Below are 26,935 nucleotides of genomic sequence, written 5' to 3'. Positions count from 1 at the left end.
GGACATGAACTCATCTCCAATGTGCTCTCTCAAAACAGGCGAACTCAGAAGACTGAGGTATTCTGTAACCTTGACTCTGAAAAGATGTGACCTGTCAGGGGGTTTTAAAATTCATGATTAGGGTTTCCCTTTCCTATGGGTCAAACCAGAACCACAAGTCCAAACCTCCTCACACTTTGGGGGTAGTTTCTACATCCAGACCCAATATGGATCCAAATTTTGCAGCTCTCATTACCTCCCAGAAGAAGGACTGTCAATTATCTTTTGCACGACGCCTGGTTAAACAAACAGGTATATCCTGTGGGGATGAAAACAGAGGAAAGTCACCAGTAAGGCATCTTGTTCTACTTTCTTACATCAAAGTTTCCCTTGGCAGTAATTAGTAGTTTCGGCAGGAGTCTGGATTTGTCCAGTACCCTTTCTTGACCGTATCATTCTCCTATAACTTACATATAATGGCGCTGCATCTTTTCCACCAGCTAATTTTGCAACCAATGACTGCCTTGTGTCATCAGCATCTAGGCTTCCCAAATCTGAACCTGTTCTTTTCACATCCTTTTTGCTCTCCCCGGCTTATTACTACAGAAAGGGAGGACAGTACCTGGAGAAAAGTTCATTTATCAGTACAGAGATCGGGACGGGTCCAGAATGCAGTAAGGGATTTCATGTCCATATTCAGAAGCCTGAAGACTTAATAACTGGCTGCCTGGGAACAAAACAACCACATACAGAGATCCAGAGGAAAGAATGACACTGTCACTCAAACTTCAACAATCAGTGCAGGCCTCAATCATATATGATGGAACCCTTAGTGAGACCTAGTCTAAAAACCAAGCTCTCCTCTGAGAGGGTCGCCATGAGTGACCCAGACACAAGTGTATCAGGATCGACCCCCAAGGACATTCTCTTCACACTGGTGGGGAAAATTGTAGCTTTGATTATACTTGCTAGCACTAAGATCAAGAAAAAAGGCATTACACAGACAGATCAAGATACACTCAAAGGCATTTGTTTGTTCTGAATGTGTGAAAAATGCATTGTACTTGGCCTTACATCTGCCATTTTACACTGGATGGCTTGTAATCTCAGGAATGACAGAGTTCTGCTCACTACAGCTTTCAATCAATGGAGATGTGCGGGGCTGCCTGGTTATGCCTGTAAATTATGTTTATGTAATGTATCATCTGCAGTTTGGATTGCATGCACATCAGTTTCTGGGTAGTTGAAACACAAAGCCTCATCTAATCAAGAATGAGGATGCAGAACAACATAGTCCTTTGGTACACTCACAAGATTGTTAGTGAAAATGCAAAGTCAACTACCGTGTGATAGATACCACAACCTTTATACATCCAATGATACAAGCAGACATTAGTCATCTATAGTATCTGTTAGAGGTTCTGCTTTGGTTTCAACCTGGTGGCCTAAGATGGAGACTATGATGATAGCAATAGTAAAAGACAGCCAGATGCTCAGCTGGTATAAATCAGCTTCATTGACTTCAGTAAGACTATGGCAGTTTATGATTTGGCCTGGAGTAGTTTGGGTATCTACAATGACACATATTCAGTGCTCACAGCCAACCATAGAGAGTGTTACAAAAGAAGTACTTAGCAACAGAAATGATTTGTACAGCTCTCCTGAAGTCCGTGTCCTTATTCTTGGAGACGCTCTGTGTCCTCCACTCCTGGAAGAGTGAGTGACAAAGAGGTGAGCAAGGTCTTGGCAAGGAAGACTTTAAGAAGCAGACTGCCAAGTTAGAGGAAAGGATTAATCACCAGTAGCTGGACAGGAGCTGTTATTTTACTTTATCTTGTGCTTACTGTGTATCTGAGATGAGATTTACTGCTACAAAGGTGCCCTATTTTAAAAATGAGGGATGTTGGAGTTCTGCAAGAGATAAAAAATGTGCCCCAGAAGAGAGATAATTTTCATTCTAATGTAGGATACTTGTATAATTTCCATTTATAGTGGATACCAGTAAAAACTCAACATTTATCAACTGATAAAGCATTATATCCCATAGGGAATGAAACTGCAGAGTCTCAGATTCCACCACATGGTAATAATTGGTAAGTGTTGATGGTTTAATAGTGACCACTATATGTCATAGAAAGTTACGTAGGCATCTATATCCTAAAATATCAGTGCAGGGCTTATATCATGCCATACATGGGTACTGGACAGATTTCCTATTGAATGAGGTCGTTCCTCACTATGTTGTTACATGGTGTGTATGAGTCAGATCCTCAGCTGCTGTAAATCAGCACAGCTCAATTGAAATCAGTTGAATTTACACCAGTTGAAGAACTGGCCCTGTACTTCCTTAAAAAAAACCACCAAAAAATGTTATCACTAAAACTTGAGCCACTGAGCTGCATAAACGAGCACTAACTAATACAACTAGTTTGTCCTAACCAATTACTAAGCTATATCCCGATATTACGCCATTTAGAACGAAGGCAAAAATCCCATTGAAGTGGAAATTTGTCTCAATAAGGACTGAGTAAAAATGAATAAGGGTATCAGGATAAGGCACCTTGTGAATCATGCCACCAACATTTTTCATTCCTTCTTTTTAAAATAAATTCTTATTTTATTACACAGCAGAAAAATTGAGTAATTCATTAACAGCTATAACGACGTTTTGGGGAGATGCAGTCAGCACAGAATAGTATGGAAAGAGCCTTTTCATATTCTGATTAATTCAAAATGCAGCAATAAATCTCATGAGTAGGACACATTCAACTATCTGAAATTATATCAGATGATAAACAATCATGGTTTCCCCTCCTGCAAAGAGCCAGTATTCTGTATGACCACCCTTTTGCAACAATAACCACTTCAATATTTATCAAGACTGGATCTACACTGTTCGTGACAACCAATTGCAAATTGTATTGACAGACCCTTGCTGAGCATAATTATTCAACAGGAACCATGGTGAATCAATTAATCAGAGTGTATCTCAACTTTAATTTTATGGCACTTCAATGCTGAGATAAGCAATCATTCATGTTGCTTTGAGTGAATGAATTTTATCTGGTTTCAGAGTAGCAGCCGTGTTAGTCTGTATTTGCAAAAAGAAAAGGAGTACTTGTGGCACCTTAGAGACTAACCAATTTATTTGAGCATAAGCTTTCGTGAGCTACAGCTCACTTCATCAGATGCATTCAATGGAAAATACAGTGGGGAGATTTATATACACAGAGAACATGAAACAATGGGTGTTATCATACACACAGTAAGGAGAGTGATCACTTAAGATGAGCTAATACCAGCAGGAGAGCGGGACGGGGGGGGGAGGGGGGAAGAAAACCTTTTGTAGTGATAATCAAGGTGGGCCATTTCCAGCAGTTGACAAGAACGTCTGAGGAACAGTCAGAAGAGTACCCAGAAGTCACCTACTACAGGACAGGCCCAAAAAAGAAAATAACAGAACTCCACTAGCCGTCACCTTCAGCCCCCAACTAAAACCTCTCCAACGCATCATCAAGGATCTACAACCTATCCTGAAAGACGACCCATTGCTCTCACAGATCTTGGGAGACAGGCCAGTCCTTGCTTACAGACAGCCCCCCAACCTGAAGCAAATACTCACTGGCAACCACACACCACACAACAGAACCACTAACCCAGGAACCTATCCTTGCAACAAAGCCCGTTGCCAACTGTGTCCACATATCTATTCAGGGGACACCATCATAGGGCCTAATCACATCAGCCACACTATCAGAGGCTCTTTCACCTGCACATCTACCAATGTGATATGTGCCATCATGTGCCAGCAATGCCCCTCTGCCATGGTCAAACTGGACAGTCTCTACGTAAAAGAATAAATGGACACAAATCAGATGTCAAGAATTATAACATTCATAAACCAGTCGGAGAACACTTCAGTCTCTCTGGTCACTCGATTACAGACCTAAAAGTCGCAATATTACAACAAAAAGACTTCAAAAACAGACTCCAACAAGAGACTGCTGAATTGGAATTAATTTGCAAACTGGATACAATTAATTTAGGCTTGAATAGAGACTGGGAGTGGATGGGTCATTATACAAAGTAAAACTATTTCCCCATGTTTATTACCCCCCTCCCCCATTGTTCCTTAGATGTTCTTATCAACTGCTGGAAATGGCCCATCTTGATTATCACTACAAAAGGTTCCCCCCCCTCCACGCTCCTGCTGGTAATAGCTCATCTTAAGCGATCACTCTCCTTACAGTGTGTATGATAACACCCATTGTTTCATGTTCTCTGTGTATATAAATCTCCCCACTGTATTTTCCACTAAATGCATCCGATGAAGGGAATTTTATCTATTTCTGTTTACAACTGTTGAATATTTTACTCCTTGTAATTGAATGCTGCATGTTTACTCTTTCTCAGGGCCCAGGCCTACAATGCAATGAGACCTTCTATTCCTATTGAAGTCAATGAGAAATGAAGGGTTAGGCACTCTCCATCTCCCATCAACTTGAATGGGAGTTCAGGGAGCAGACTGCCTCTCTTGAGGTGGTCAGCATCTCACATGCTCAGGGTCTGATCCTGCACCAGTAAGTCAATGAGCCAGATTCTGGTCTCAATTGTTGCAGGCATGCACAGGTGTGACTCAACTGGAGTTACTCCTTATTCACAGGAGTAGCAGTAGAGAAGAGACTTGTGCTCAACAGCATTTGCTAGTTACTTCAATGGAAGCAAACTCAGGCCTACAGGCCTGATGCTGATGAGAGGCAGTGTGGCCTAGTGGGAGGACTGAACTTAGCATCAGGCCAGCTATGTTCTATTCCCGCCTTGGCAACCGGCCTGCTGGGTGACCTTGGGCAAGTCTGTTTGCCTCTTTATGCTTCAGTTTCTCGATCTGTAAAATGGGCATAATGATACAGTAAAGTTCTTCGTAAAGCACTACTGATTAGAGCCCTGCATGGATACAAAAGTAGCTATCCCTGGTCACGCTAGTGTGTGTATGCAAGTAGCTCACACGGTCCTGGACAGGAGATGCGAAGGAGCGTTGAAGGGACGCTGTGACCAGGGACAGCTGCCAGTGAGCCTGGTGCCCGCCCCAGTGGGCAGGGCTGGGGGGGAGGGGGTACAGCCACGCCAGAGGAACTGCTTGCACTGGGCACTGGTTCCTGCAAGCAGCGGCCCGACATGCTGCTGCTTTCACCGCTGTGGTTCCTGGCCCCGTCGCTGGCCATGGTCTCACTCGTTGGCAGTAGAGCCCTGCAACGCTGCAGATATCCACCTTATATCCATGGATACAAATTTTGTATTCACGCAGGGCTCTACTACTGATGAAAAGGGCTATATAAAAGCTAGGTATTATTATCCTGCATTCACTGAAATCAATGGAAGACTTGCCATTAACTTCTGCTGAACTTGCCTTTATAAATATATATATGTGTGTGTGTATATACACACACACACACACACACACACACTGAAATTTACACATAACAAAACATTGTTGACCTAAGAAATGTGTCTGCTACTGTACTTTGGTGAAACCACTTCTTTATTTCAGTTCTCTTCTCTACAGCTTGTTCACAGGACTCCAGTTATTTATTTTTTACAATACATACAGCCGTAGTGGTGGTTAACGGTAATATAAGAGCATGCAATAAACCTTCAGTGATTTTCAAAGGATAAACAATTGATACATTTTTATTGAAGTTACTATTCTAGCCAGTCATTTTATCTCACTAGAACAACTCATGCAAATTGACCCAAATGGTATTGTAATTCTGTGGCAGCTATTTTCAGTATGGAGGTTTTTTCAGTATCCGTTCAGTCATGTTTTGTAAAACATTATCTACTGGCCAAAATCTATGGGGCCAGTACTTCAGCTGGTCACTTGAGCTACGTCAATTTATATCAGCTCAGGTTATGATCAATGTATCCCAGGAAGTCATATTTGGCTAAGGCCAAACTCCTACAAAAAGGCAAACGCTCTCTGCAACACTGTCTTCTGACCCTCTATCTAATTATGTAGCTAATATGCCAGTCTCAGTATGCAGATGATTAAGAAGCATATTATGATGTAGGCACCAGATACTCTGTTGCTAAAAATTGGCATAGGTCTATTGACTTTAGTGGGTTTAAATAGAATGTAAACAGATAGAACGGAACCTGACATATGAAAGGACTTCCTAGATTTGAGATTTTTCACTCTTCTTTTAGAAGAAAATCTTTTGGGGCAAGTATTTTGCCCTTTCAGACTTAACAATCACTGACATACCTGAGCCATATATTTGGCTTCCACACCAGAACGACAAAGCCCAGCAAAATCATTTTCACAATGATGGCAATAATTTCTTAGCTTCCACAAATGTGCCATACATAGCTGTATGAATATTTTATTGGTTGATGTGCCCGCAAGTACCACTGGGAAAAAAATAATGCCGTTCTTACCAATAATGACACTGACATTATTGTTTTTCTTGTTTTGTTTTACAGCCATTAGTGCTGAAACAATAAGTTCCTGTTTTGGTCTGTCAGGAGGCCTCATGTACCAAAAGGAAAGAACAGATATATCAATGTCACTATCATACAAAAAGTGTGATAAGGAAGGATTCCTTAAAACTGGTATGATGCCCGAAAAGGGAATACACAGAATATATTTGTTTTACTAGTAAATCTTGAGCTGAATTCACCATTGGTGTAAGTGGATCAAACTGCATTTGTGGAGTTCTTACCCACTGATGTCAGTAATGAATCTGGCCTATTATCCCTGTTGCCATTAGCAGATTTCTGACTACCCTGGATCTGGAGGTGCAAGTGGAGGTTAGGCTATGGTTTAAAGTAGAGATGGATGAAGCTCAAGAGGTTAAATGAACCTCTCAAAATAAATGTTGGGTTGTAGTGTTCACAAAACTAATTCAGATTCACAAACCATTTTCCCTATTATTCTAACTTGTGTTTTTTCAAGGGAGATTCAATTTAACCTCTAACTAAAGGGTAATATGCATTAGGGTTTGAACAATTCCCTGTCCACAACCTCTAAAGCTAGGGTAGTACAAGTGGGCATTCTACATGGTGGGTCAAGATCCTGAACTGGTGTAAATCAGTAATGGAGATACACTGATTTACACCAGCTGAGGAACTTCCCACGTGTTTATTTTGACTAGACCTGAGCAAAAATTGGAATATCCATCTTACAGAAAATTCCAGTATTGCAATATTTACTATTACTCCAAATCAGAACAAAAAGTCAAAAGAGCAAAACTTTTAATGGAACAAAATTTTTCAGTTTGGAAATGTTTTGTTTGGACAATTTTGAATTGAAACAAAACTTTCTGACAGTCTCAAATCAAAATATCATTCTGGGGGACATGGGGCACCCAAACTACAACTCCCATGAGACATCATTGCGCCATATGTAGATGCAGTTTAAGGTCAAACTAAGTCAAAAGTGTATGTTTTGTTTCAATTCAAGAAACCAAAATATTTTAATTTAGATCAAACTGACCCAAAACAAAATATTTCGTTGTAATTTCCCCACTGTGGCAAGGCATCTCACCAGACATAGCACTTCCCCATCTGGTGGTGGCCGGGCTTGGGGTAAGTCAGGCCCACTCTAGACAGTGTTTGTTTTCTCCCTCTGCGTTTATTTGTCTGTATTTTCAGGGTAGGCCTCAGGGCAAACCTAAGCAGTGCACCTCCACCAACCAAAAAAGAAACAAATTTACAAACATAGGAACAAAGGGGGAATACCTTTCCCGGCCCCCACACTGTGGGGGGGACGTTGTCCTGTTGTTTCCCCTGGGGTGTCAGTCCTTCCCCTAAACAGGCACTCAATTTTGGTTGTTTACCCTCTGGGGAAGAGAACAGCCTCTCATGCTGGAGAAACCCATCTCCTTGCTGCCACTATCCCTGCAGCAGCTTCTCTCCCTCCTCCCCCCACGAGTTTTAAAAGGTCTCAGGTAGCCCTTAACTGGACTCAGGTGTCCCTAATTGACTTGAGGTAACTCCTTCTCAGCTGATAGGAAAAATGGCTTTTATCAGTCTAGGGCTTCCACCACTCTCTTGCAGCTGTCCAGTCTGACTTTGTCACACCACATAAAATTTCAATTGTGCAGAAAATCCATTTGCTGTAGAAAAAGCATTTCAACAGAACATTCCCAATAGCTCTCATTTCCTCCTTAGAATGTTTCTCTCTTTCTGCCTATGTCTTCCACAGTCTATTTGATTTTTTTTCCATCTCCAACTATCTCATTTAGACTCAGGGGACCTGAGTACTATTCCCTGATGACGTGATGTGTGTGACCTTGGGCAAGTCTCTTCGCCTCTATTAACCAAGCAAACAAAAATGTGTAGGGGAATAATGGTATTTACCAAGATTTGAAAATGATACAAGTGACAAGTATTGCTATTTTGTACATGGACTGGGGGGTACAAAGATCATATAAAGCCATCTTTGCCCCACATATTGGGTCCTGTGTATATGTCAGAGAGACAAGAGGATCAGAGCCATGGAGTTTAGAAATTCTTTAACTCCTACATCACCATGATTATAGCAGCTAGAATGTTTAACTCATCAGACGCTATCTTGTAATGATGGGGAAGGCTGTTTAGGGCTTGCTCCTAGGCTCATTGAAGTCAATGGCAAATCTCCCATTGACTTTAATGGTGCAGGATCAGGGCCTTAATGGGGGCAAGTGCCCATCCACCGAGTCACACTTTCTATTGCGTGTGGAAATGGTAACTAATATTTAGCTATAATTCAACTTTCCAGATCCTGAAACCAAGCATGCAGTAGTGGAAGATATTATCTCTCGGATTCAAGGTGGAGATGTTGGTTCAAGTGGAGGGCTTTTAAACAGTTGGAATGCCAATATGTATCGTCACTGGGGAAGGTCATTAAAATATAATCCTGCTGTTATTGATTTTGAGGTAAGACTTTCTGCAGTTGAAGAAACTCCACCACTATGAGGAATGAAAGTGGAGTAGACCAGATCATTTCATATTTTCATTGTGATCCCATCAGAGAACAAGATTAAATGTAATGAGCCGCTGATCTGGTAACCTCTCAGACCTTCCACAATGGGGAGTGCACTTCTTAGCAACAGCATCAAAGGTGAGACAGACAAGAAGCTTAATGCTGGCTTAGTGCAGAGTTTAGTTTTTGATGTGTCCCTATGCACAACAAAACAGCTTCCCAAGGAATGGTTTTCAGTGGTCACCTAATCACTATTATTCTCATGACAGCTGAAATTTGTGTTCTCCCAGTTAAATAGGGAACCAAAAGGAGACGTGAAGGGATGGGCTCCTCCCCAACACAGCCATTTTGCAGATGCTAATAGAGCTCATAGGCTGTCATAGTGGATGCACCCCATGCAATCCAATGTGGGGAATAAAGACAATTTACAGGTCTGGTGGTCATGCTCATAACCCCCTGCACTTCAATAGACATACCTGCTCCTATGGAGTGGGGTACTGCAGAACTTGGCTTCAAGACATTCCTTTGTCTTGGCTTCTTGCGCTGCTTAAATGTTGCTCCGCTGCCCTTCGATATCACGGTGTTAGGCACTATATACATACCAAAATAGGTAGCTATTTCTTCTGAGGTTTTGCCCTCCAGTGGCCATGGAGCAGGATCCAGTATTTCATTCTTAAAGATGAGACAAAATAGCAAAGAGCATAGAGTTTTCTAGTTAGGATAAACGATATTTTATTGGTTAGATTGTACCGCTGGGGCATAATGAAGCATTTTTACATTTCTTGCCTTTCATACAATTTTCTTGCAATGAAATGGGAAACCTAAAAAACTTCCGCAAAACTTAAAACTGCCTACAACCGCCCGCCCCCACAAATGTTAAATGCCACAAGTTAAAAATAAACTCAGATGGATTTACCTTTAATTCAATTCTTGATTAATCACTGCAGCAGTTTAGGGAACTATAATTCTCAAGGGTATTAGCAAATACCTATCTCCTATTTGTTGTAAGTAGTAATACAAAATTCGTCATCGGCAAGAGTGCTAGTTTTAGGCAGTCTTTGCAAAAAAGGTTGCATGTTGAATGCTCTAATTTAGGAGCAAAGTTTATATCTCAACTTGCAACACTGTCAAAGAAGATCAACAAAATAAAAAAAAATATCCAGAGACAGTTCTGTGCTAGGCTGGTAGAAAAGCTAATCCCACATTTGATGCAACTGCTTCTTTTAATTGAAATAGTAAACAGAATTTGGCCACTGCTTTTCCCAGACTTTAATAAGAGGGAAGGTTCTTTCATGGATCAGTAACTGGTTAAAAGATAGAAAACAAAGAGTAGGAATAAATGGTCAGTTTTCAGCATGGAGAGAGGTAAATAGTGGTGTCCCTCAGGGGTCTGTACTGGGACTAGTGCTGTTCATCATATTCACAAATGATCTGGAAAAAGGGGTAAACGGGGAGGAGGAAAAATTTGTAGATGATACAAAATTGCTCAAGATAGTTCAGTCTCAAAGCTGACTGCAAAGAGTTACAAAGGGATCTCACAAAACTGGGTGACTGGGCAAGAAAATGGCAGATGAAATTCAGTGCTGATAAATGCAAAGTAATGCACATTGGAAAACATAATCCCAACTATACATACAAAATGATGGGGGCTAAGTTAGCTGTTACCACTCAAGAAAGAGATCTTGGAGTCATGGTGGATAGGTCGCTGAAAACATCCGCTCAATTTGCAGTGGCAGTCAAAAAAGCTAACAAAATGTTACAAACCACTAGGAAAGGGATAGATAACAAGATAGAAAATATCATAATACCTCCATATAAATCCATGGTATGCCCACATCTTGAATACTGCATGAAGATCTGGTCATCCCATCTCAAAAAATGTATATTGGAATTGGAAAGGGTGCAGAGAAGGGCAACTAAAATGATTAGGGGTATGGAACAGCTTCCATATGAGGAGAGATTAAAAAGACTGGGGCTTTTCAGCTTGGAAAAGAGACAACTAAAGGGGGATATGATGGAGGTCTGCATAATCATGAGTAAGTTTGCAATTTAGTCACGGAGGTCATGGAATCCATTTCTTCAGCCAGTGCCATCTGGGGAGCTGCAGGGTCCCCTGCCGCCTGTCCCCTGGAGCTCCTGGCTGCCCCAAGCGGCAGGGAGGACCCCTGCCACTCCTGACCACAGCAGTGGCAGGAAGGACCCCCGCAGCTCAGAGCCACCAGTGGAGGGGAGCCCTGGAGCTCTGAGTCCCAATGGGGGTGAGGGCCCCTGGAGCTCCCAGCCCATGGGCAGATGTCCAGGCTCCTCATTTTGTCATGGATATTTTTAGTAAAAGTCAGGGACAGGTCATTATTGCCTGTGACCTGTCCATGGCTTTTACTAAAAATATCCGTGACAAAATCTTAGCCTTACTCATGACTGGTGTGGAGAAAGTGAATAAGGAAGTGTTATTTACTTCTGCACATAACACAAGAACCAGGGGTCATCCAATGACTTAACAGGCACCAAGTTTAAAACAAACAAAAGGAAGTATTTCTTCGCACAACGCACAGTTAACCTGTGGAACTCATTGCCAGGGGATGGTGTGAAGGCCAAAACTATAACAGGGTTCAAAAAAGAATTAGATAAGTTCATGGAGGATAGGTCCATCAATGGTTATTAGCCATGATGGGCAGCGGTGCATAACCATGCTCTGAAGTGTCCCTCACCTCTGTTTGCCAGAAGCTGGGAATGGGCAACAGGCAATGGATCACTTGATGATTACCTGTTCTGTTCATTCCCTTTGAAGCACCTGGCATTGGGCACTGTCAGAAGACAGGATGCTGGGCTGAATGGACCATTGGTCTGATCCAGTGTGGCCGTTATGTTCCACTCCATGCCTTTATAAAAAAATCCCCCTTCTTGAAGGCAATGTGGGGATGGCTCTGAGGGATTAGGCATTGTTCTAGTTATAGGAATAAGCAGATCAAGTGCATGAAATACAGAATCTCTGACTTCTAGGTTACCCTGTCATTGTGTTTGCCTGAAACAGTGGGGCAATTCACAAAGTGCACTCACTTGAATTTTACAGCAGTGAATAGATATTCAACTCAAGATGGCTACCTGGGCATTACTTTCCATAACAAAAATCAACAATCCTGTGTTGGCTCAACCAAAAAGGTGTAATCAGAACTCCTGACCAGGCTGGGCCTCCTGGGTTAAGACAGGAGAAATCCTTCCTCCCCTGGTCCCAATTTCACCCAGAAATGTCCCCTGGAAAAAATCATTCAGACCTTTTTATCTTGCCAGCTGAGCGCTGATTGCCTTCAGCCTGCTCCCGGCCCTGCTAGCTGCTGGAGGACCAATTCATGTTGGTCAGACCAGCAGCTGATTCTGGGTGCCCTCTCTAGGCAGTTCTTGGAGTTCTAAACACACAGTTTGCTGGCTGTTTGATGGCCTCTGTAAATTAGTAGTCTAGGTCCTGCTGCTTCCGGACAAACAATAAGTGAAATAAAAATCAGGAAAAATCACAACTAAAACTGGAGGGGCCAAAACCAGAACTAGGGTGATCAGATGTTCCGATTTTATAGGGACAGTCCTGATATTTGGAGCTTTTGCTTATATAGGCACCTATTACCCTCCACCCCCTGTCCCCATTTTTCACACTTGCTGTCTAGTCACCCTAACCAGAATGCCCACAAGTCTTGTGTGTCCCATAAAATGGAACAAGGACATTCCAGACAAACTGCCTCACCACCCTGAGTGTTTTCAGGAAGGGAGTCATTGAGAGGAGATAGAACAGGAAAGGAGGAGATCAGTGAGGAGGAAAAAGAATTCAGTGTGGTCATACGCTGCAGCTTTTATTTTGTGCCATTGCTATCTCTCAGCGCATCACCGCCTTTGACAAGACATTTTCTTAAAAGGCATGGCTCTGAGTGTGTGGCAGTGGAGGGGGCGTTTCTCTCCTTGCACTTAAGGGTGGAAAATCTTCCATGAGAATTTATAATTGCCAGCCCACTCTGGGACTACAGCTGTGCGAGGAAATGAGGAGCATCTAGGTAATTGTACAGGTATGGAGTCGTGCCACTCCATTGTCATTCCCCTCATTCTAACTTAAAAGCATGTCTGCCTCTGACTTTGGCAACAAAATGTGATAGAAGGTAGAAAGGAACCCAGAAACAGGAATTATCCACACTATTAGCTGGGTAAACAGGAAATTACAGAACATTCTGCCATATTGACAAAATGGTCTGTTTAAATAGATTTCAGAGTAGCAGCCATGTTAGTCTGTATTCGCAAAAAGAAAAGGAGTACTTGTGGCATCTTAGAGACAAACACATTTATTTGAACATAAGCTTTTGTGAGCTACAGCTCACTTCATGTGAGCTGTAGCTCACGAAAGCTTATGCTCAAATAAATTTGTTAGTCTCTAAGGTGCCACAAGTACTCCTTTTCTTTTTGTTTAAATAGAAACACTCTCAGTATCAGCTGAGCATTCTGCTGCAGGTTATCCACCCTTCTGTGCAAGTTTCCATCAACTCTGGGCAAAATTTGCTGCAATTTTCTAGTAACTCACTCGGTGACCTCTCAGTTGGCGGCTTTGGGAGCTCTGCAATTGCTTGGGGATCTGGAGTGAGTTCAGATAGCTGCTAAGCACTTGTGTCCACTTGAATGTTCCTCTAGAGCAAGCCCTAGGTAAAGAGGGTAAGGGCAGAATTTCTGAGAGGTGTGAATTGTTGCATAGAAAAGCCCCTAGGGAAAGGAATCCTCATGGTAGTCTTTGCAAGCAGATTACTGCAACTGAAGGGTGTGAAAGTGATTTAATCAAGAAAGTTTCAGTTCCTAACAGCCAGAAATTTTCTGTTGTGAATGAAGCCACTGACTTTCCTGTTGAAGGATCCAGTGTGGATAGCTTTGAGAAGGTCTCAGATGGAGTGAAAGCTGTTAAGAAAGTTAAACAGTCCCATAACCAAGTGGCTGTGTTTGGCCAACTTGTTGGGGAGACCAGGTTGTTGAGAAAGGAATGTCCCCATGCTAATTCTGTAAGTGAACAGTATGTGTCCCAGGTGAAGAGGGTGCTGGGCTGCCTCAAGGAGGCAGGACCAACAATAAAAGCTTAAAAGTGTAAGGTGGAGATAATCAGAGAGTGGCCTGTTCCCCAGACCAAGGAACAGGTCCAGGTCTCTATTGGGATAGCGGGGTACTGTTGGAGGTTTGTACCCCACTTGAGCTCCCTAACTGCCCCCATCACTGAGCTATGTAAGAAGGAGAAGCCAGACGAGCTTATCTTTAGCTCACTCTTATTTGTTAAAGAGTCTTGTGCACATTGTTTTTAAGCAGCATTTTCAAAGCCATGTAGGACTTCCTCAGAAAACCTTTTCTATGCTCTTTGTGTAATAGGAGAAAACCCAGTCTCTGCAACCAGTGTGATCATTTGTGTATGTATCAGTCTCATTCATGTATATGTACACACACACACACACACACACACACACACACACACATATAAAGCCAACCTTGATTTTTAAAATGCACTTTGTTTGAACAGTCATGTCCTTGACAAAACCTATTTTGAAACCTATAAGGGGCAGGATATTAAGTCCAACTTTTGCTACTTTTCGGTGCCTAAAATTAGCTAGCTAAAATACTTATATAGACAGCCAAATGAAAGCCTCCTTTTTCAGGGTGCTGAACATTTCAATAGGAATGGTGGGTCCTTAGCACCGCAGGAAACCAGTTCACTTTCACTTAAGTGGCTAAATATGGACGTTAGGTTCATAGTTTTAGATACCCACATTTCAATCCATTGGCCTAAATACATGGCAGATTTAGATGTTAGTATTTTTAGACTCATGATGTTTTAAATATTTCATATGGTACAATATGTTTTAACTGTAGCATACCGTATCATGGATGTACCTAGTATGTGTGCTTCATACATAGAGATCTATGCGTGTAGTATATATTGATGCTGAACTGATACTGCTTTGATTAAGGTGGTTAGGCTAGAGTTTAGATTAAATGGCATTGAAATGCCACCAGCTGCTACCAAAGGATTCTGATCCAAGATGGCAGAAATCATGCAAAACTCTTGCAAGACTGTGGGTGGGATCATTTAAATATGAATAACAAAATAAGGCCCCTTGTGGTTTTTGATCTGATTTGGGAGCAGAATCAAAGGGATGCACATAAGTCCACGTATTCAAATAATTCCAACACCTCCAAAATTACCAGGGCTTTGGAGAGGAGGTTTCTGGCTCTAGCCCATCTGTAATATTGTACACAGCCCATATCTATCTGTCTGTAAATTTTTTCTTTAGCTCTGAGGTGTTCTCCAATAAATTTCCAACATGCTGTGGCTGTAGTACTTTATAAATTGAACTGTACTCATTAAATTAAATCCCCTTTTTTGTGTACCCACTAAAGCAATTATAATCCATCACTGCCACATTTTCTCTTCTGTTCTATGCAGCTACAACCCATACATGAAATCCTCCGTAGAAGCAACCTTGGTGATATTGAAACAAAAAGGCAAAACCTGAAAAGGGCTTTGGACGATTACTTAACAGAGTTCAACGCCTGCCGCTGTGGCCCTTGTCAGAACAATGCTGAACCCATGCTTCTCGGGGACACCTGTGTTTGTCAGTGTCCACAGGGTTATGAGGGCCCAGCCTGCGAGAAGACCAGACGCAAAGGTAGGGCGACAACATGCATACATGGCGGTGAGGAGGGGGGCGGGAAATAGCAACTGTATTCTCACCCTGGGCAATACTAATCAGCAGCTATTTGAATCCATTCATCAATCAAACCTTCACTTCTAAACCACCTTTCGTGCCAAGCAGTCTTAGGGGCTTTGCAAAAGAGTAAAATTAACTGCTCAAGTAATTATTATAAATAAGCCAGGTTAAACAAGGGAGGCTTTAAAAGCTGGAGAGATGTCAGCACCACAAATTGGCGGAGACAGCAAAGTCTGAGCTGAAGAATAGCAGCCGGCTAACAGCTCTAACAGCCAGCTTTGCCCAGCTCTGTGAGAATCATCAAGGGATCAGTTTTTTTAGGCCTTAGTGCACTGCTCAGTGTATATAAGGCATGTGTAGACCACTACAGTAAACCAGACTAGATCCTTCTTCTTCTTTTGTGGTTACAAGTGTGATCTCAGACATGTCAGGGAAAGGAATCAATCACCAGCAAGGCTGGGGAAATGTGCAGAACCCGACAGCAGCACTCTGCTGCAGTTGTAAGGTGCACCAGGCTCCATCAAGGAGCCCGTGAAATATGATCTGACTGGAGGTTGGATCGACTCTTCAGTGTCAGACAGAAATAACCGAGGCGGAAATGTGGAAATACCCTTTAAATGGCCCAACACTGATCTCTCACTATGGAAACTGAAAGGAGTCATTATACCCAGATGGTCCTCATTGATCTGTGTGTCACTGGGAGGAACTAGACTTCTAGAGCCATTTGACCCAGGCGTCCTTGAGGTACTGATTTGCAAGAGGTAATGTGACATCCGCTTTTGGACCTCTGCTAATCAGGAAGATACTTGTAGGTATTACAGTGATGGATAACAATGCAAAACCCAGAGTAAGAGAGAGAGAATAGATAGACTGAGAAAGCCATGGCAGAGGCCAGGGGGTGATGCTTGATGCTATCAGCAAAACAGTAGTGACTAGAGGTCAGATTTTAAAAAGCATTTAGACACCTGAAGGTGGAGATAGGCACCTTATGGGATTTTCAAAAGCACCTAAATACCTAACACTGATTGAAATCAATAGGAGTTAGGCCCTGGGCTCATGTCACTGGAAAACTGATGCCTTGGTAATACAGATAGTAAGAGCATATGGGTTCATCAGGACTTCATAGCAAACTTCAGCACAACTGGATTAATACAGTGTCTGTGATACACAAAGAGACCAGTTGAGTAAATAAAAAAAAAAATGCAGTGACAGCCCCATCATGTGCTCCCATCAATCTAAACTGACACCACAATCTATAGTATTGAACTCTGCTGACAAGTAAGAGTATACAGTAATGAAAAAGTCCTGAAATGACCCTTCCACAAAGAATCTCTGCAGCATTTCCCCAAGCAGCATTACTATGATGACCTGCCTGGAACAAGACTGAAACTTTTATCCTTTTGGAGGTGAGACAGATGCATCACCGAGACACGTTGCCAATCACTTTGGAAAGAGAAGCCAAATTGTAACCCAGCAAATTATCAGAGAAGCAGAATAAAAAGCAATGAACTACCAATCTGAATTGGGTAAATATTCTTTAGAAGATCCTATTTTCAAAGTGCCATATAAACATTTATCCTCACAACAACCCTACATACTAGGTAAGTCTCAAGGATGCAGAGGGAACCAGTGTCAGAGCTAGGATTAGATCTCTGGTCTAAAGAATAAGTTTATCATGGTAGCCTCTGACTTACTCCCATAAGAAACTTCAGTTGACTTTGCACCAGCTCTCAAGTGCAGCATGCCACTGCAATAAAGCAATTTAGCTTTCAGCTGAGACTCACTTACTTGTGAAATGAACCTTATAATCTAATATATTTTTAAAAATCATTTTACAGGCAGTAAGACAAATGGTAGCTGGAGCTGCTGGTCATCCTGGACTCCCTGCCAGTCTGGAACAAAGAGACGTACAAGGCAATGTAATAACCCAGCCCCACAAAATGGTGGAACATGGTGTGCTGGAAAGAGTGTGCAGACGGAGACGTGCTAAGGGCTGGCTATGTCTGGGATAAGTTATGACACTGATTAATGGGAGTATATGTTAGATAGTGGTTTGCATAGTAGGTCGTAACTACCACTGGAGTAACCCATCTGAAGTCAGTAGAATTACACTAGTGATAAATCTGGCCTATAGTTTTACATTCACAGGAAGACATAGTGGAGCCACCAAATGAAATCTGAACATTGCCCAATAAATTCTGCAACACACACACAGGGTAGCATTTTACCCTCAATTTGTGATGACAGTTTGCAAGGTGGTGGAGAATCAGAGCAAATGCTTTTTACTGAACAACAATGGGGTTATAAAGTAATAAAACACATTTAGTAAAACAGTTTGCCTAGTAAGCTTCACTAACTGAACTGTTTGTATTTGGAAGACAAATTAAAAGCTCATGATCCTTGAATTGAATGAGTTTTGTGTTGACATGTGTCTCATATAATTTTTATTTCTGTAACAATGCAAGCAAGCTATTTCAGGTTGGTGCACTCAGAACTTTAAGCACAGCATATCTGGCAGGATCCTGCTTCCAGTGACTCCAGATGGATTTTTGCTGTCGTTTTCAATGGGAGCAATATTAAGCCCAAAGATGCTAAAGTTCCAGGGTGAAATGTGCGGAGATCAAGGAAGAAGGAGGCATGCCTCGGGGCCCTATTTCACCCTGGGGTGTTCACTACTTCCTACCACCCAACACAGATGTAATGAGGTTAAGTGGTGTCCGTATAAAATAAGTAAGAACTATTAATTATTCCTCAAGAAAGGCTTTTAATAATTTCAACTAAAATAACAGCATAAACAAAACAAGAAAAGGAAAATGAAAGACCAACACTGAATAAGAATTAATACAAAAGGCAGATTATACCAAAGACAAGCACAAGTACAAGTAATATTGTGGACCATTTGCGAGTTCCTGAAGAGAGACTCTACATATGCTGGTCCTGGCAGGTTATAATAAAAGCCCCGAAGACAAGCACAGCTAAAACTATTGTTCACCAGCCCTATATTTCTGGTGTTTTTAAAGGCAACATAAAGCTGATGAATGACAGTGCTACACGCATTTGCTAGGGCTATGTAAAAGACGAGCAATAACACATGCAAAGCTATTATGCATCAGCCATCTACTACTGATTTTATACTATGATATCAATACGACTATGGTCAGTTCAGCTCGAGCAACCAGACTTCTTTACTCCATAGACTTACCCTGCATTTGTCCGAAAAATATGTTACCCTTCAGTCGGCTGTTTTCTGCACTGGCCAGGTACAGACAGTTGAGAAGTGCACGTCCCTTTGGTTCAGGGGGTGTGGGTCAGGTACGACCGACAACACACAAACTCCCGTGCCTTCGTCTTTTTATCTGGTCTGACGGCCGTGTTTTAGAACAGACCAACCAATCAGGGTGGGCCACATTGTTTATGTGAAAAGAAAAGGAGTACTTGTGGCACCTTAGAGACTAACCAATTTATTTGAGCATAAGCTTTCGTGAGCTACAGCTCACTTCATCGGATGCATAGTCTACAGTATGCATCCGATGAAGTGAGCTGTAGCTCACGAAAGCTTATGCTCAAATAAATTGGTTAGTCTCTAAGGTGCCACAAGTACTCCTTTTCTTTTTGCGAATACAGACTAACGCGGCTGTTACTCTGAAACCTGTCATTGTTTATGTGGTTGCCCTAATTGTATAATTGATGCATATTTCATTTTTAGGCCTATTTATTTTTGGCACTTAGTTTTACTGTGCTTTTCATTAAAAGGCGGAAAAAAGAGTCATGAATGTGAATCTGGTATTATGAAAAAAACCAAACCCAAGTACAAGGAACAATGCTTGGGAAAGAGGGAGAAAAATGCTATAGTTCCATTGTTCGGCAGAAGAAATTGCTTGGTTATTGCTATTCTTTTGGGGAAAGAGAGTTTTCCAATAACATGTCAATGGCGAATTAGGGCCAAGTCCTCAGCTGGCGTAAATCAGTGGAGTAGCTCCATTGACTCAGCAGATTGACACCAGCTGCTCAGCTCGAGCCCCATATTTTTGTGAGTTTGCCAGAAAGACAAACATTTTTCATTTTACCTTGAATTTATTTTTCACTTTTGTTTTCAAAAACTAGAGGCTAGTTTTTTGTAAGAGGGAATGCACTGTTTTGACCTGAACATCCAAAATATAGTTTTCTGTGAAAATGGCAAAATATCTCAACAACATCTACTGGGATACGAATTCATCCATCTGCTCAGAAGTTGCAGCTTTTTGCCATTTTTGCAGAGAAAGGCTATGTTCACCAGGACTGGAGCCACAAACACTAGCTCAGTAATAAATATTTTAAGACCTTCAAATTGTAACTAGCTCCACTCATGTGGGATACTGCACCTGTGCAAAACCTGACTGAAACCTTCATGACTGCAGGGGCCTGCCCATGCAACCAGTTGTAGGACTGGGCCTTAGTTTTAATAATCTATGGCATTATTAATAACAAAGGAATGGCAATTGCGTGTAAATATATGGGGCAATGCAGTTACATTAATCTGGCCCAGTTTTTACCTAATACTGTCCGTTTAGGACTGAATAAATGACTGAAATGAAAGGAACCTAGTAACTATAGAATGGTTTTTAGCTAGAAGCAATAACTGGGATTCAATTTCAGTTTTCCTGAATGTGTAATATTCTGGGAGAGGGCTCAAGACAAGGTGATGCTGTCACATCATCTTGGACAAATGCCCCTTCTTGGACAATCACTATACTTCTGTGACAGCTGCCGAATCCCCTGTGTGCTTTAAGCCTCCAAAATCTGAACAGTGCCCATGCACTGTCCCTAGCTTGGGGTCCTGAGAGCTTTGACCCTGTGGTCCAGTTGCTTGACTCTTGGGACTAGTGCTGACCCCCCCTTCCCATGACATCCTCATTGGTTGAACACACCCTCACCCAGAACTCCAGCCATGTGGTCATTCTTGGTCCACAGGTTAATGCTTCAGGAGCATGTAGTAGGAAACACACACACAGACACTTTGCACAGGATTTTAACACCATTGCTCTGTACTCACACAATAAATAAATAAACCTATATAAAATGTCAAACTCTACATGCATTTCCCTGCCTCAATTTCCACACCGCTCCCCAGCATTCTTTGGGCTGGGGTCACAGTTCTCTGGGGGCATTCAGGATCTTTCTCCTGCAATGCATGGCTTGTCTTCTCAGTCATGGAGTTTTTCTCTCTCTCCTGCCAGCTCACCATGCTCTGATCTTGGTTGATCCCCTCAGCTAAATCACTCCTCAGCTATGAAAGCATCCCAGTCTTCTTCCCTCTCCCGCCCAAAACTTCCTGTGTGGCTCTCTGAGTCTTCCCGACGCATCCATCCTCTGTGATTTTTAAAGGCTAACATCAGTACCTTGATTTGTTTGCCCTGCTGCTGCTAATTTTCCACTCTCCAAATCCCTGGCCCCTGTTGAGGGGTTGGGGAAAACTGTTTTCACATGAGAAAAACTTCTCAGCATACCCATTGTGTGGTCAGAGTACATTTGGTAAAACTAACTAATCTCCATTGTCCCTAACCAGATGGGGATGTGCTAGAAACCCTGTCAGCCCATTGTGGATTCCACATTAACATAGAGGCATTCAATGTTACAGCAATTTTTATAGTAACAACTTCATCATATCAATCTGAAGTTCTAAGATTCTCTCTGGAACATATCAAGGGAGACTATGCCAGGCTGGGGAAGATGCTTAAGGAAATCGAGGCTCAGGTGATCTTCAGTGGCATTCTGCCTGTTCCTAGAGAAGGACAACAAAGGTGTGACAAGATTATGATGCTCAAAAGATGGCTCAGGCAGTGGTGCTATAAGGAGGGCTTTGGGATGTTTGGCCACTGGGAAGCATCCATGGTCAGAGGACTGTTCTCTCGGGATGGACATCACCTGAGTAGGGAGGGAAATAGACTTGTAGGATGAAGGATGGCACAACTGATCAAGAGAGCTTTAAACTAGGAATTTAGGGGAGATGGTTGGGAGATGTCCAGGTAATCTCCACGCCAGATTTTCTCTTTGAGAGGGAAGAAAACGAAGTAAGACAGGATACAGCCGTGGGTAGGAGAATGGACATAAGGCAGAAGGGCAGTGTACATACCAATCTAATAGGTAATATTGGCGGTGGAATATCTGTGCCTAATTGGGTAAAGAATGTGAGCGAAGCCAAACAGTAAAAATTAAGATGTTTGTACACTAATGCGAGGAGCCTAGATAACAAAATGGAGGAACTAGAGCTACTGGTGCACGAAGTGAAACCATATATTATAGGGATAACAGAAACATGGTGGAATAGTCGTCATGACTGGACTACAGGTATTGAAGGGTATGTGCTGTTTAGGAAAGACAGAAATAAAGGCAAAGGTGGTGGAGTAGCATTGTATATCAATGATGAGGTAGACTGTAAAGAAATAAGAAGTGATGGAATGGATAAGACAGAGTCTGTCTGGGCAAAAAATCACATTGGGGAAGAAAGCTACTAGAGCGTCCCCTGGGATAGTGCTTGGGGTGTGCTATAGACCGCCAGGATCCGATCTAGATATGGATAGAGACCTCTTTAATGTTTTAAAAGAAGTAAATACTAATGGGAATTGTGTGATCATGGGAGACTTTAACTTCCCAGATACAGCCTGGAGGACAAGTGCTAATAATAATAATAGGGCTCAGATTTTCCTGGATGCGATAGCTGATGGATTCCTTCACCAAGCAGTTGCTGAATCGACAAGAGGAGATGCCATTTTAGATTTGGTTTTGGTGAGCAGTGAGGACCTCATAGAAGAAATGGTTGTAGGGGACAACCTTGGTTTGAGTGATCATGAGCTAGTTCAGTTCAAACTAAATGGAAGGATAAACAAAAATAGATCTATGACTAGGGTTTTTTATTTCAAAAAGGCTAACTTTAAAAAATTAAGGAAATTAGTTAGGGAAGTGGATTGGACTGAAAAACTTGTGGATCTAAAGGTGGAGGAGGCTTGGAATTACTTCAAGTCAAAATTGCAGAAACTAATCAGAAGCCTGCATCCCAAGAAAGGGGAAAAAATTCATAGGCGGGAGTTGTAGACCAGGCTGGATGAGCAAGCATCTCAGAGAGGTGATTAGGAAAAAGCAGAAAGCCTATAAGGAGTGGAAGATGGAAGGGATTAGCAAGGAAAGCTAATTTACTGAGGACAGAACATGTAGGAATAAAGTGAGAAAGACCAAAAGCCATGCAGAGTTGGACCTTCCAAAGGGAATTAAAAACAATAGTAAAAGGTTCTATAGATGTATAAATAAGAAGAAAACAAACAAAGAAGAAGTGGGACCGCTTAACACTGAGGATGGAGTGGAGGTTAAGGATAATCTAGGGATGGCCCAATATCTAAACAAATACTCTGCCTCAGTCTTTAATGAGGCTAATGAGCAACTTGGGGATAATGGTAGGACGAGAAATGGAAATGAGGATATGGAGGTAGACATTATCACATCCGAGGTAGAAGCGAAACCCGAACAGCTTAATGGGACTAAATTGGGGGCCCCGGATAATCTTCATCCAAGAATATTAAAGGAACTGGCACATGAAATTGCAAGCCCATTAGCAAGAATTTTTAATCAATCTGTAAACTCAGGGGTTGTACCGTATGACTGGAGAATTGCTAACATAGTTCCTATTTTTAAGAAAAGTAAAAAAAGTGATCCGGGTAACTACAGGCCTGTTAGTTTGACATCTGTAGTATGCAAGGTCTTGGAAAAAATTTGAAGGAGAAAGTAGTTAAGGACATTGAAGTCAATGGTAATTGGGACAAAATACAACATGGCTTTACAAAAGGTAGATCGTGTCAAACCAACCTGATCTCCTTCTTTGAGAAGGTAATAGATTTTTTAGACAAAGGGAACCCAGCGGATCTAAGTTATCTCTATTTCAGTAAGGCATTTGATATGGTTCCACATGGAGAATTATGAGCTAAATTGGAAAAGACGGGGATCAACATGAAAATTGAAAGGTGGATAAGGAACTGGTTAAAGGGGAGACTACAGTGGGTCACACTGAAAGGTGAACTGTCAGGCTGGAAGGAGGTTAATAGTGGAGTTCCTCAGGGATCAGTTTTGGGACCAATATTATTTAATCTTTTTATTATTGAACTTGGCACAAAAAGCGGGAATGTGCTAATAAAGTTTGCAGATGACACAAAGCTGAGAGGTATTGCCAATACAGAAAAGGACCAGGATATCATACAGGAAGATCTGGATGACCTTTTAAAATGGAGTAATAGGATGAAATTTAATAGTGAAAAGTGCAAGGTCATGCATTTAGGGATTAATAACAAGAATTTCTGTTATAAACTGGGGATGCATTACTTGGAAGTAACAGAGGAGGAGAAGGACCTCGGAGTATTGGTTGATCACAGGATGACTATGAGCCACCAATGTGATATGGCTGTGAAAAAAGCTAATGCGGTCTTGGGCTGCATCAGGCAAGGTATTTCCAGTAGAGATAAGGAGGTGTTAGTACCGTTATACAAGGCACTGGTGTGACCTCATCTGGAATATTGTGTGCAGTTCTGGTCTCCCATGTTTAAGAAGGATGAATTCAAACTGGAACAGGTACAGAGAAGGGCTACTAGGAGGATCCGAGGAATGGAAAACCTGTCTTATGAAAGGAGACTCAATGAGCTTGGTTCTAACTAAAAGAAGGCTGAGAGGAGATATGATTGCTATCTATAAATGTATCAGAGGGATAAATACCACCGAGGGAGAAGAATTATTTAAGCTCAATACCAATGTGGACACAAGAACAAATGGATATAAACTGGTCATCAGGAAGTTTAGACTCGAAATTAGACGAAGGTTTCTATAACCATCAGGGGAGTGAAGTTCTGGAACAGCCTTCCAAGGGAAGCAGTGGGGACAAAAGACATATCTGGTTTCAAGACAAAGCTTGATAAGTTTATGGAGGAGATGATATGATGGGATAGCCTAATTTTGGCAATTAATAGATCTTTGACTATTAGTGGTAGATATGCCCAATGGCCTGTGATGGGATGTTAGATGGGGTGGGATCTGAGTTACTACAGAAAATTCTTTCCTGGGTGTCTGGCTGGTGAGTCTTGCCCATGTGCTCAGGGTTTAGCTGATTGCCATATTTGGGGTCGGGAAGGAATTTTCCCCCAGGACAGATTGGCAGAGGCCCTGGGGGTTTTTCGCCTTCCTCTGCAGCGTGGGGCATGGGTCACTTGCTGGAGGATTCTCTGCACCTTGAAGTCTTTAAACCACGATTTGAGGACTTCAATAGCTCAGACATAAGTTAGGGGTTTGTTACAGGAGTTGGTGGGTGAGATTCTGTGGCCCGCATTGTGCACGAGGTCAGACTAGATGATCGTGATAGTCCCTTCTGACCTTAAAGTCTATGATTCTAAGTTGTACAGAGCGATTTCTCCAAATGATCACAGATCTACAAAAAAGACTGTTCAACAATCTCCCTATAACAAATGACAGTGAAAAACAGACGCTGAGGTTTTATTCAAATGTCAGTTAGAAGTCTCCTAACTCCCCCGAGGCTTTCCCACTTCATCCAGGGCCCAGACATTCTCAGAACTGAAACTGAGAACTCAGAGAAATGAAATGGAAGTGCAGAGAAAGAGGGAACGTGCCTCTGTGGTCTGTAAAAGATTATGAGAAATTATGCATTTATGATCCAGTCAAAGAAACTAAGATAACCAACAACAAGGAGCCCGGCATGCAAGTTGCAGCAGATGAGATGAGACAAGGAAGAGTAGGTTTCTTACCTAAACTAGTTTCAGAGTGGTAGCCGTGTCAGTGTGTATCAGCAAAAAATAACCGGGAGTACTTGTGGCACCTTAGAGACTAACAAATTTATCTGGGCATAAGCTTTCCCACTTCATCGGATTCATGCAGTGGAAAATACAGTAGGAAGATATATATACACAGAGAACATGAAAAAATGGGTGTTGCCATACCAACTGTAAGGAGACCAATCAATTAAGGTGGGCTATTATCAGCAAGAGAAAAAAACTTTTGTAGGATGGCCCATTTCAAACAGTTGACAAGAAGGTGTGAGTAACAGTAGGGAAAAAAATTAGCAGAGACAAACACCTACAAGCTCTCTATCAAGCGTTCTTAAAACTACAGTACCCACCTGCTGAAGTGAAGAAACAGATTGACAGAGCCAGAATACCCAGAAGTCACCTACTCCAGGACAGGCCCAACAAAGAAAGTAACAGAACGCCACTAGCTGTCACCTTCAGCCCCCAATTAAAACCTCTCCAGCACATCATCAAGGATCTACAACCTATCCTGAAGGACAATCCCTCACTCTCACAGATCTTGGGAGATAGGCCAGTCCTTGCTTACAGACAGCCCCCCAACCTGAAGCAAATACTCACCAGCAACCACATACCACACAACAAAAACACTAACCCAGGAACCTATCCTTGCAACAAAGCCCATTACCAACTCTGTCCACATATTTATTCAAGGGACACCATCATAGGACCTAATCACATCAGCCACACTATCAGAGGCTCGTTCACCTGCGCATCTACCAATGTGATATATGCCATCATGTGCCCTCTGCCATGTACATTGGCCAAACTGGACAGTCTCCATGCAAAAGAATAAATGGACACAAATCAGACGTCAAGAATTATAACATTCAAAAACCAGTCGGAGAACACTTCAATCTCCCTGGTCACTCAATTTCAGACCTAAAAGTTGCAATTCTCCAACAAAACAACTTCAAAAACAGACTCCAACGAGAAACTGCAGAATCTGAATTCATTTGCAAACTGGACACCATTAAATTAGGCTTGAATAAAAGACTGGGAGTGGATGGGTCATTACACAAAGTAAAAACTATTTCCCCATGCTAATATTTCCCCCCTATTGTTACTCACACCTTCTTGTCAACTGTCTGAAATGGGCCATCCTAATTATCACTACAAAAAATTTTTTTCTCCTGCTGATAATAGCCCACCTTAACTGATTAGTCTCATTACAGTTGATATGGCAACACCCATTTTTCCATGTTCTGTGTATATATATATATATATATCTTCCAACTGTATTTTCCACTGCATGCACCTGATGAAGTGGATTTTAGCCCACGAAAGCTTATGCCCAAATAAATTTGCTAGTTTCTAAGGTGCCACAAGTACTCCTCGTTTTTTTACCTAAACTAAAATCTTATAAGGTACATTAAAATAGCATTCCATCCTGCTTTTAATGAATGAATTCTACCCTCCTGCACACTGATATATATTTAATGCCGCTA

The 26,935-nt window shown here is 41.9% G+C and overlaps 1 protein-coding gene across 1 annotated transcript in view; it reads left to right on the top strand.

Moving 5' to 3' along the window:
* Positions 1-17,647, top strand: part of C8A (complement C8 alpha chain) — a 39,598-nt gene extending 21,951 nt beyond the window's left edge. Inside the window, 4 exon segments of the mRNA XM_077824967.1 lie at positions 6,460-6,588; positions 8,738-8,895; positions 15,393-15,615; positions 17,496-17,647. Coding sequence (XP_077681093.1) covers positions 6,460-6,588; positions 8,738-8,895; positions 15,393-15,615; positions 17,496-17,647 — 662 coding nt within the window.
* Positions 17,648-26,935: the final 9,288 nt, after the last annotated feature.

Source organism: Eretmochelys imbricata, chromosome 8 (assembly GCF_965152235.1).
Source record: "Eretmochelys imbricata isolate rEreImb1 chromosome 8, rEreImb1.hap1, whole genome shotgun sequence".
In the NCBI taxonomy this organism is placed as follows: Eukaryota; Metazoa; Chordata; order Testudines; family Cheloniidae; genus Eretmochelys; species Eretmochelys imbricata.
The sequence above is the reverse complement of the archived record's forward strand: the minus strand, read 5'-3'. Positions and strand labels throughout refer to the sequence as shown.